This window comes from Sinocyclocheilus anshuiensis, unplaced genomic scaffold (assembly GCF_001515605.1).
Source record: "Sinocyclocheilus anshuiensis isolate Anshui unplaced genomic scaffold, SAMN03320099.WGS_v1.1 scaffold877, whole genome shotgun sequence".
Lineage (NCBI taxonomy): Eukaryota > Metazoa > Chordata > Actinopteri > Cypriniformes > Cyprinidae > Sinocyclocheilus > Sinocyclocheilus anshuiensis.
Window position 1 is genome coordinate 1,524,076 of NW_015557181.1, and position 12,300 is coordinate 1,536,375.

General features: G+C 42.8%; 2 protein-coding genes across 2 annotated transcripts in view; one reads left to right on the forward strand and one right to left on the reverse strand.

Moving 5' to 3' along the window:
- Positions 1–10,805, reverse strand: part of LOC107678651 (nuclear factor 7, brain-like) — a 40,342-nt gene extending 29,537 nt beyond the window's left edge. Inside the window, exon 1 of the mRNA XM_016474004.1 lies at positions 10,539–10,805. Coding sequence (XP_016329490.1) covers positions 10,539–10,599 — 61 coding nt within the window. The 5' untranslated portion in view covers positions 10,600–10,805. The remainder of the gene's footprint in view (positions 1–10,538) is intronic.
- On the forward strand, positions 2,439–4,008 carry LOC107678652 (alpha-2 adrenergic receptor). Its single transcript, XM_016474005.1, has one exon. It carries the CDS (start codon positions 2,707–2,709, stop codon positions 3,922–3,924), a length of 1,218 nt encoding a protein of 405 aa, XP_016329491.1. The 5' UTR covers positions 2,439–2,706; the 3' UTR covers positions 3,925–4,008.
- Positions 10,806–12,300: the final 1,495 nt, after the last annotated feature.

Below are 12,300 nucleotides of genomic sequence, written 5' to 3' on the forward strand. Positions count from 1 at the left end.
GCCTTGAAGCAATGATTGACGGAGGGTGGGCGTGGTCAGCTCGGAATGCATTTTCAAATTGAATTTTGCTACAAATATCCCACGGCGTCATGATGAAAATGCAATCCTAAGTGTTCTAACTGTTAGTCTAAATGCATTTAGGACAAATAGCATTTAAATTATCATTTTGCTACCATTTCTGCTTGAACATGTTACACATATCAAATCAATTTGTGTTATACATTTTCATTTTAATTTCGCAACTTATAAAGCGTTCAAATGTGCATGCAATTTACATATTAAGACTACTGTTGGAAATGCCAAATGTAAATTATATAATTTAATTTTCATTTTACTTTTGCACCAAACTTTGCACGTATGGGTAATGGAAAATGTAAATTTAAATACAGAAATACAATGCCATTTTGAATATTGCATTGCCATTTTGCATATTGCATTTTAAATTGAATTTCGCTACCTATATGCTTCCATACATTTGTTTCAGTAATTCAACTCAAATTGTGAAACTCGTGTATTAAATAAATTCAGAGCACACAGACTGAAGTGGTTAAGTCTGTGGTTCTTTTAATTGTGATGATTTTGGCTCACATTTAACAAAAACCCACCAATTCACTATCTCAAAATGCAAATCTGTTTCTGTCTGATTATGCCATGGATTTTGTTATTTCTGAGTAATTCTGATGAGACATGATGTCAAGAAGAGCATTAATATTCAATTGAAAAACAAAAGCAGTATAAAACTGAGTTAACACATTTATGTGAGCATTGTGAAAATATAATGAAGCGTAAATTAAAACACTTATGTTTTGTTTGAATACTCAGATTTAATCAAAGACTGTCCATTGTATTCATAACCAGGACAATTTTATTTTCTATTCAGGTCATAAAATGTCTGAGCTCAGCAGAACTGTGGCCTGATTTTAAAGGCCAGTCAGTGTTTAGATTTAGAATAGAGGTAATTTCGCCTTTTTCAGTTTGAAAAGGTGTTTAAGTACATTTTAAGCATTCAATCAGATAAATAGGCCTATTGCCTTTATGTATTAATGCATTGCATTCAGCTAAATGAATAACCTTTTAATAAATGATAGCCTTCAGAAAGGTACCAGAGCAGACCGTTTTACAGTTTAATATGACATTACAAGTCTTGTGTTCAAGGTCATAAAACTCTTAGGAAATTGAATATAAAGTTGATATTTCTAAAAATATCCACTTAAAATAGTTCATTACTTAAATAAAAGAAAAATAATGCAACTGGGTTGAGTCACAACCTAATGTATTTTTAACAATACATTACGTAAACTAACATCTAAAAATACAGATATATTTTGCTTTTATCAGAATTTGCTAAATCTGAAGACTCAGGGAGAGAGACGGCAAAAAAAGGCTTCCTCGTGATGAAAGTGAAAGAAAAAAAAAACAGGAAAATAAAATAGTCACTGGATTTTTGTTGTGTTGTCTATACTGACACATTCAAAGCTGCATCAGCGAGTCATTGTTCGAGTTATTTTTACACACAAATAGCACCAGTTTCATAGGATGACCCAGAAATCAAAACAAACATAAAAAAAATCACATGGGACGACAACAGCACCGAGGATGAGGTTACCACTGATGCAGAGAAACTACAAGAGGTCCAAACTCCGAAAGCTTTGACAAACATAAAGTTTATCCCTTTCGCTTCCTCTGTGTATTCTATGACATGTTCTAAATAGAAAGAAAAGAGAAAATAATAATTATCTTCCTTTTTCCAAAAGCAAATTTAAGATCCAAAATAATTAGGGGGCAGAGGGCATTATTTTCAGGGTTTCTGTGGGTCTTAAAAAGGTTATTAAAAAATAACTTAAAATATCTTAATTCTCCTTCCATGAATAAAAACCCTAAATGGGTCAGAGCAGAGCAGAGAGTCTTAAATTCATAAAGTCATGGAATTAAATGTTTCATACACTGCCAACGAATATGTTCCTCTGTATTTTTGTCTTGTTTTCCCATTTTAAATATCTAAACATCTTTAAATCAAGAAACATTTAGCCTACTTAAGATGCAAACTTAGGAAATTAAGTCTTGTTTTCAGAAACTGAAAAAAGTAGGTGGGTTTATTCATAAAACAACAAATATCAACACTTTTGTCCACTGGCAGATGGTTGTTCTTGTTTATTGAACTAAACTCAGTTTCTCAGAAAGCAAGACTACTTATCTTGTGACATTTTGTTAATAATGAGTATTAAAGATTTATTCCATTTCTATAGTAAAAATGAATGTAACATTTTGGATTACGCGTTGGAATTTCTTTGTGATTATAGTTGTCATGCAAAATATATAAATTCACAACATACTCTCTATGTGTGTGTGTTTAGCGATGGGTTGGACTAGAGCATGACGTCATGTGATAATCTCCAGCTCGAGCTCACAAGTCTCCACATTCAGTCCGGTGTGGAGCGCGTGTGTGGAGAGCTGCGTTGAGCCTCTCCGGAGCGCGCGCAGCGCAACAAGTCTGGGATTCTTTTCGCGCGGCAGTTTGTTCGAATCGAAACAGCTTGGGATTTTACGAGTATTTGCGAGCACGATGAACAGCTCTTGCCATTCAAGCATGAGAAGATCGCGTCACCAGAGCGCACTGACAGCTCAAGTGTTTCAGTGCGTCGGTGACACAACCTAACGCGTGAAGTCTGGAAGCACTAACCTGGCTGTCAGAAAGATGGACTCAGAATGGGTGTAACTCAGTCCAATGCAACGAAGGAGGATGCCAACATCACCGTCACCTCGTGGCCGTACACGGAGACGGCCGCCGCGTTCATCATCCTCGTGGTTTCCGTCATCATTCTGGTCACCATTGTTGGGAACGTTCTGGTCATCGTGGCGGTGCTGACAAGCCGCGCACTCCGCGCGCCACAGAACCTCTTCCTCGTGTCGCTCGCGTGCGCGGACATCCTCGTGGCCACGCTAGTGATCCCGTTCTCCCTCGCCAACGAGATCATGGGATACTGGTTCTTCGGCAGCACCTGGTGCGCGTTTTACCTGGCTTTGGATGTTTTGTTCTGCACGTCGTCCATCGTGCATCTGTGCGCCATCAGTTTGGATAGGTACTGGTCCGTCGCCAAAGCTGTGAGCTACAACTTGAAACGAACCCCGAAGCGCATCAAGTCCATGATCGCGATGGTGTGGGCCATCTCAGCCGTCATCTCATTCCCACCTCTCATCATAACCAAGCACAACGAGAAGGAGTGTTTAATAAACGACGAAACCTGGTACATCCTCTCCTCGTGCCTGGTGTCGTTTTTCGCGCCGGGGTTCATCATGATCACGGTGTACTGCAAAATCTACCGCGTCGCCAAACAGCGTTCGTCCACAGTGTTCGTGGCCAAGAACGGGCTGGAGAGGCAGCCCTCCCAGTCCGAGACGTGCTTTGTGAGGAAGGATAAGTTTGAGAAGGAGTCCCCGAGCAGCAACAGCTCGGAAAGCAACCAGAGACAGGAGGAGCTGGATGATATCGACCTGGAGGAAAGCGCGACGTCCGACAACAAACCCAAGAGCTCGCGCTTCTCCAAGCGCAGGCGGGTGGACGGCGCGCGCTGCTGCCCTCAGAGGACCTGCCGGATCTCCTGGGTTTCCAGTCAGGAACAGAGCAGCAAACAGCTCGCGGTGGCGTCGAAAACCAAAGTGGCTCAGATGCGGGAGAAACGCTTCACCTTCGTTCTGGCTGTGGTCATGGGGGTGTTTGTCCTCTGCTGGTTCCCTTTTTTCTTCACTTACAGTCTCCAGGCCATCTGCGGGCAGAGCTGCGAGCCGCCCGAGGCGCTTTTCAAGCTCTTCTTTTGGATTGGTTACTGCAACAGCTCAGTGAATCCCATCATTTACACGATTTTCAACAGGGACTTCAGAAAGGCTTTTAAGAAAATCGTTTGCTTGACTGCGCAGCGCACCTGAGAGACTCGTGTTTGGGCACGTTAGGCACAATTAAAATGCATGAATGTCATCAGAAATCAAACCAAGTGGAATCTGCAAACTAATTATGGCTATATATATATATATATATAAATAATATGCCATCTGGTATGATTTTCTTTTCTAATCCAATGACATTCAGACATTTTAAAATGTAAAATGTGACTCTAGTGTTCAATTAATTCTTGGTGCCTCTGATGTACATATTGTTTGTATATATTAAATGAGGACATTTTGACTTCACCACAGTATCAACACTCCCTGTAAATACATATAATGTATAAATGTAAACAAAAATGACATTAAATGTTCTATTGTATATTGTACTGTATATTTTCCATACAACTTACTGTACATATGCAGAGTATAAACACCAAATGACAGAATTCTAGTTCTTGGGAATAATGCTGGTGCAGTGTTTATTAAATGGTAGTATCTGATAATTAGCTCATTAGTAAAAAGTGGAAAGAATATGACTTTATTTGTGGAATTGTTTCTGTTCAGAATATGTGGTGATTGTAACATAACCCCTATTTAAAAAATATTGTTGTTAAAGAGACCGGGGCTAGTTGTCACAAGGGCTATGTCTCACTGTCTGTGATATTTTGTGCCAAAAGGCCGGCCATACTTTGTATATTGATTCTAAACATCTGCCTTAAATTAGTATACATTTAAATTTAACAATAAAACCAGGTGTGAATTGTGTTTTCAAATCAAAGGTTGGGGCAAGTTGTCACAATCTCTGCTGCCCAAAATTATATAATTTTGTATATTACCTAGCACATTTTGCTTTTCATGAATTGTTTACAGTTTATATTAGGCTGAAAAGCCTATTTAATGGTGTGACGACTTACCCCACATAGTGTGACACTTCAGCATATTGTTGTAAAAGGTCATCTTTTTTTTCCTGGGAAATAACAATGCAAATGTTCAGTAGCTTTAGTACTCCACACTTTAAGGTTTGTGCCTATATGGACTTAAACCTACCCTAAAAAACATGCATTAAAGTATACAGAAATATAACTAACCCCAGTCTCTTCAATCTGTGGGGGAAAGCAGCTTTTGCAAGGGCTTGAGGATCTCAGCGTCTGATCCTCTATGTGCTGGGGGGGAAAAAGCTCAATCACCTTTGCCATAACTCTATTAAAAGCTCTTATTGAAACCTACATGACTTGTTGGTAACACACAAAGAAGGCTGGTTTCTAATTCAAGAATGATAAAGCTAGAATAACACATTATCTGATTCATGCACACTGCAATCCATCGTATTTTGTATCTTAATCTAAAGTCAGACAGAATATTCCTGCATTCAGGCAGGAGTGGCTGCATAAGAGGTTTTATCTTAAAAACGCGGTCGAAAAAGAGATGCAATATACTGCTTTCCCGAATCCGCTTATCACGATCTAGAGCCCTTCACAAACAAAACAGCATGGTACATGCTGCCTAGAAAAGTTTAAAGAAAAGTCAAAACTTCCTTTTGAAAAACAAAACAGCAACACTGTGCTATGTCGATCTATGTGAAAGTTCGTGCTTAAACAGCATTAATGCAATGCACAGCTCACATCAGCTCCATCAAGCAGAATGCAATGCTTGGATTATGAACCAGGCCAGCAGGGCCTCGAACTGAGAGGTCTACAGCTGCCTGACAGCCAAATATAATCATCTGTAAGAGAAAAATTTATATTGATCCACCAACAGTGCTTGAATGACTGCTGGCAGAGTGTAAAAAATATCATTCATCCCACACATCCACAGCACACGTGTTACTGCAGTTTTACTGTTGTATCATCACTGTCACACTTAATGTATTAAACAAATGGTCCGTTTATTTTTGAAATTGTGACTATTTCTTAATTTAATTTCTCATTTGGAAATTACAGATCTACATTAATTGGAGGTTTTTTGTTTTTTTTCAGCCACTTGACAAGTTGCATTTGCAAAATATAAAATATGGAATCACAAGAAGCTGAAATAAAAATGTATAGGATTGGTAAAAAAGTATTTTTTCATGTTTATTTGATCAGAAATATAGTTGTCACAGTGTGCCAAAGACGAGGACTAGGAGAGATGCAGGTAACGTAAACCACTTTTATTAAGTAAGCACAAACTCATATCAACAGAGGTATCTCCGTGGAAGCAACTAAGGTGAATGTGGCAGAGAGTGCATGAGAACAGTCTTATCTGAGACACCCGGTTTCCAATCCACAGTTCTTTGAGCACACGAAGATCTTGATGATAGGCAGAGCACAGGTAAGTTACAGTCCTTTAGCAGAGTCGAAGAGAAGGTCATAGGAGTAAACTTGAGACCAGCCGATGAGCCAGAGTGGTGAGTGTGCTCTTATAGTGTGTGATAATGAGGTGCAGGTGCTCAGTATTCCGGTGATTGAGGACGTGGCTGCGTGATTGATTCTGTGGTTGTAGATGGTGTCTCCGTGACAGTACCCCCTCCCCCACGGGAGTCTCCAGACGTCCGGGAACCTCGACGACGAGACTGGCCTCGGCCTCTGGGAGCGGGACGGTCAGGGTGGAGTCGGTGATAATCGTCACTTAATGAAGGGTCGAGGATGTCATCTTTGTTCACCCAGGATCTCTCTTCGGGACTGTACCCCTCCCAGTCGACGAGGTATTGTAGATGGCCGCCTCGTTACCTGGAATTTAGGATTTCCCAGACCCGGTAGATGGTGTCGTCGGCGGCAACCTCGGGTGGAGGAGGAGGCACTTCCGGTTCTGTGGAAGGAGGGAGAACAGGATCACTGACAGGTTTGAGTAAGGATACATGAAAGGTTGGTGAAATACGATATTGTCTGGGTAACTGGAGTTCATAAGTCACTTCATTTATCTGCCTCAAGATGTTGAAGGGACCTATGTAGCAGGGACTCCGCTTTTTGCAGGGCAGTCGTAGGCGGATGTCGAGTGGACAGCCAAACTCGATCCCCTGGCTGATAGAGAGGTGTATCCCGACAGTTCTCCTGACCAAGGGAATAGTGGTGGTTGGTAGCAGAGTATACACTGAAAAGGAGTAAGGCCGGTGGACTCCTGACGAAGTGAGTTTTGTGCATACTCGGCCCAAGGAAGGTATTGGCTCCAACTGTCTTGCCGGTGGTAACAGTAGGCCCTGAGATAGCGCACGACCTCCTGGATCTTCCGCTCAGTCTGGCTATTCATCTGAGGGTGATATCCAGAAGACAAACTAACCGACACTCCCAACAGTCGGAAGAATGAGCGCCAGACCCTGGAGATGAATTGAGGCCCTCTATCTGACACTATATCCTCTGGAATGCCAAAGTGAAGGAAAACGTGGTTGAAGAGGGTCTCTGCAGTTTCAAGGGCGGTAGATAGACCCTTTAACGGAATGAGTTTGCAGGCCTTGGAGAATCGATCTACTGCAACGAGGATGGTGGTAAAGCCATTAGAGGCAGGTAAGTCAGTGGCGAAATCAACTCCTAGATGGGACCAGGGTCGCTGCGGAATTGGCAGTGGCACCAGTTTGCCCTCAGGTAGACGACGGTGTGTTGAAATAATGGCACAGACTGAGCATCCTTTCACAAATCGGGTGACGTCCTGGGCCATGTTGGGCCACCAATACCTTCCCTCGAGGGGTGAGAGGGTTCGCTGCCTGCCTGGATGACCTGATCCCGAAGACGCATGTATAGAGTCCAGAAGGGAAATCCTGAGGGAAGTTGGTACATATGTTCGACCTTCTGGACCTCCCGGCGGAGCAGGTTCTTCTTCGGTGGCGGCACAGATGCCATCATCGAGAGACCAGATGATAGGACACACAAAGAGGTCTGGAGGGAGCACAGGTTCTGGATCCTCAGATACAGGGTCAGGTGAGTGAATTCTTGATAGAGCATCGGCTTTAGTATTTTTATGGCCTGGACGGTATGTGACGATGAAGTTGAATCGAGTGAAGAATAATGCCCATCGAGCCTGTCTGGGGTTTAGGCGTTTTGCTTCTCTGAGGTATTGCAGGTTTTTGTGGTCCGTTATGACCTCAAATGGATGATTTGCTCTCGCCAGCCAGTGCCGCCACTCCTCTAGTGCCATAAAATTGAAAGATTGAAGGCGAGTTGGAGAGCCCGTACGGCATAACCTGATATTCATAGTGTCCTGATGGAGTAATGAATGCTGTCTTCCACTCATCTCCCTGACGGATGTGGATTAAATTATAGGCACTGCAAAGATCTAGCTTCGAGAACAGGTGAGCCCCACGCAGTTCCTCGAGTGCTGCTGGGACCAAAGGAAGGGGGTAAGCAAACTTTACCGTCTGGGAGTTTAGATTGCGATAGTCAATGCAAGGTCAAAGTCCTCCCTCTTTCTTGGCCACAAAGAAGCTAGAAGTCGCCGGAGAGATGGATGGTCGAATGAACCATGGCCTTGCTCTCCGGGATCAATAAGGAGTAGATTTTACCCTTCAGTAATTTGACTCCAGGCAGGAGGTCTATCGCACAGTCCCATGGCTGGTGTGGTAGAAGTGGTAGAATTTGTCTAATGTCCTTCTTCTGTGGATGGATTTGGCCCAGATCCAGCCGTGCTGGGCTAGAAATCCCACACCACACAGAGTTCAATGCATGAGAAAAACAAGACCTCCGAATGCCTCTGGTTTCCTCGTGCACCCTAATGATTCTGATCTTATTGTCTCTGAAATGCAGCCAGAATTCGACATCATTTCCTGCTACAATACTTCTGCATCTATGTAACACTGTGGAGGAGTTTGTGTACTGATAATTATCACAGTTTCTTGAAATGTGGCTAATATTTACAGACTGCTATAAGTTTGATTTCACTGACATTTAACACCATTCGTTCTCAACCAGTCAAAAATCTGTTATTAGTTTTAGTTTGAAAATAACTAATAACTAAAGGTAATTGTGAATGACCTTATATCTTACAATTTAGACTTTTTTTCTCACAAATATGAGTTTATATCTTGCAATTTAAAAAAGTATAAATAAATAAATAAATAATAATTGCATCTTTTTACCTCATTATTATGACTTTTTTCAATTGCATGTTATGAACTTGTAAGCTTGTAATTAAAAGCTTGCAATTCTGACTTTTTTCTATAGGAATTCTGACATTTTTCACAAAATTCTGTATACTTCCCAAGATTGATTTTTTTGTTTTTTTATCGCTATGGAATAAAAAATTAACAAAATGAACAAGTGAACCGCATCTTTTATTTCACAATTCTGTTTTTCCCCACAATTGTGAGTTTGTTTTTTCTCAGAAATCTGACTTCATTCACAAAATTACACAATTCTGTTTACATCTTGCAATTCTGTTTTTGTTTCCTTTGTTTCTGCTACATGTGGCATTCCTAACTAGGTCTGCTAGAAGTTTTTATCACTTCTTAACCCTTGCACACACACACACTGTAACACAGATACACAGACCGCAAGAATAAAGGGACTGCTACCCAATTACCGACTACGCCACCCGGGGGCCTATTTCCGGGGAAAGCCCTTCACATTAGAACAAGGCTCACAAGTTTGTTACGGCTGAGTCAGGTATCAGACATGGGTTGAGTAAAAAGAATTAACACTTTATTTTGAAACCATAAAAACAAACTTTAACATACCAATCAACAAAATAAACAAAATAAAGAGTCACACTAACAACGCGTAAACATTACCACTTCAGAATTTGGGGCTGGCACCTCTAAGCAGGATGGAGACAGCAATCATACGTGCACACTCACACCACAGCACGCCACACCTCACTGTGAGCACAGCATTCAGGCCAAAAACCCACCACCACAACACAGGGAGATGCCAATCCTCTGCAACTGGCCACACCAATTCTGAAGAAAAAATAAAAAAATTAAACCAAACAAACACTTAATGGTCTTAAAAACACATTACACAACAATTTTACACGCTGCATCCGGCCACAGCAACAACCAATTTGCCGACTGACTAAAACCAGGCAACAGTAGACAACAGCGTTACAAAAAAAGAAAAAGAAAAAGAATACAAAATAACCCCAGGTCAAAACACAATAAGAAAAGAAAAGAAAAGAACCACAAGAAAACAAAATACAACTTGAATCAAAGCACAAATAAAAATAAAAGAAACTCAGAAAATGACTGATAGCAGTGAGGTGACTGATCGTCTATTACACGCCGCTTAGCTTAAGACTTTAATTGAAGTTTTCTACTCACAACACATTTACAACAGATGGAAAAAAAGGCACCACACCACAGGTCCCAAACCACGGTCCAGCTGATCCTGCGGGTGTTAAACGCTGTAAATGTAAACAGTTAGAGGAACGCAGGCACTGTGCGACTACACAGAAGCTGCAACAACCTAATAACGCTGATCTGCTGGTCCAATCCAACCGCCGAGTCGTACAATTCAGTCTCCCTTGATTCCCCGAAACAGGATAATCATCACTGTGGCAAGGTATGATAATATATCTCTATAGCAAAACGAATGCAGAAAACCGGAACAGCCAGCAGACAGGCTTCCACAAAGGTTTAGACAAGACCCAAAGCCCACTGCAACGTCCCGTACACGTTGGCCCGCACCTTGAAATGTAAGAACGAGCCAAGCCACTAACGGTCACACAATTAAACGCTCGTAGTCAAAACATACCTGTAATGCGATTGGCACAGCGACTGTTGCATATTAAATGCATCTCCATGGAAGCAGCCATGGCTGAAGGCGTTCCGAAAAGCTCCTCAGTCCACCCTCGCAAAAGTTCACACGCCCCGCCGGAAGTAAGGTGATTCTCTTGCTGACGCAGAAAAGACGCACACACATAGCGACACTACGGCCCCTTTTATATGCTACCAAATGAGCGTAATTAAAAAGACACTCCCTCTATTAATGAATTACGTCAGAGGTAGAGTACTGCTACAGTCTACCCCCCCGTTTGTCATCGTCGTCCCCACGGTGAAACATCTACAGAGTCTTACCACACAAGACCCTAATTCCACGGCCTAAACAAAGCCATAACGGCATTAGCCCCACACGTCGGAGAGTCCGGCGCTCTTACATCCCTGGTCCCCATAGTTCATGGTAGGTGATGCACATTGGAATGTTGACCTGCCCCTACTCGCCCTGTTCGGAGTGGGACCACCACAGAAGAATTAGACAGTTCCAGGGAAGAGGACCTTAACCCAGGCAATAAACCTGCGCTGGCCTCTGCTGTAGATACTACCGTAGAATCGTCCGCAAGAGGAGCAGTAACAAGTACTGCACCCGATGGATGCGTATTTACAGCGGTCCCTTCGCAACCCATAGATGGAGCCTCAGACACCACATAGGCCAGATCCCCATCCTCCAATTCTCCCTCGGCCTCCAGGGGCATCAACAACTCAACCACACTCTCGGGGAGATCAGGCGATGCTACTTCCCCTTGGGCTCGAGGCTTTAATGCAGAACGATGGACATGCCGAACCTGACTCCGGTCACTTACCGGGGCTACTGTATACACTGAACCGCCAGTCAGTGGGGTGCTACCAAATGAGCGTAATTAAAAAGACACTCCCTCTATTAATGAATTACATCAGAGGTACACTGTAAAAAGTAATACCTAGATCTAACTTATAAAAAGTGAGGCAAGTGGCTGCATTGGATGTTTTAAGTTGAGTCAACTTGCAGCCTTTTTAAGTATAATAAACACTGTAACATTACTTAATACAAACGCAACAAAATCAAGTTGAGTTAACTAACCTGAAGCACCCCTTCCCCTCCGTCAGGACGGAAAGCCTTGCGATACAACAGGCCCTCTTGCTCCACTAACCGGTCCCATTGTCGAAGCAGCGTGTTCACCGGCTTAGGCAAGAGTTGCCACTCTTGCGGCCCTGGATATTGGCCTTGCCGCCAAAACTTCAAGGCTTCCCCTATAACTGGGTCTGCCTCCTGGAGGGCAATAATGTCAGGTGCCGAACGACTCGGCAAAGCATGCATTGCACTCAACGTGGTCGCCTGTACTGGTTCTAGGACCACCGCTCTCTTCAACAGCTCCGTCACAACCACCCCTAGTGAATCACTACCATCGATCTGTTGCACCACAGAATGTAGCCGTGACAGTGCATCAGCATTTTGGTTAGTTCTACCTGCCCGGTACTGGATCTCGAAGTCAAATGCGGCCAATTCGGCAGCCCACCTCTGCTCTATAGCCCCCAGCTTGGCCGTAGCCAGATGACTTAACGGGTTATTATCGGTGCGTACAATGCACTTGTGCCCTAACAGATACTCTCTAAATTTTTCCGCCATGGCCCACTTTAGGGCCAAGAATTCGAGCCGCATAGAGCTATATGTGGCCGTATTACGCTCAGATGGCTGAAGGCTACGGCTAGCATAAGCAACAGGTCTAATCTTCCCACTAACCTCCTGCGAAAGCACTGCT

Excerpts from the sequence above, each read along its gene's own strand:
- LOC107678652 (XM_016474005.1), top strand. The coding sequence starts at position 2,707 with ATGGGTGTAACTCAGTCCAATGCAACGAAGGAGGATGCCAACATCACC.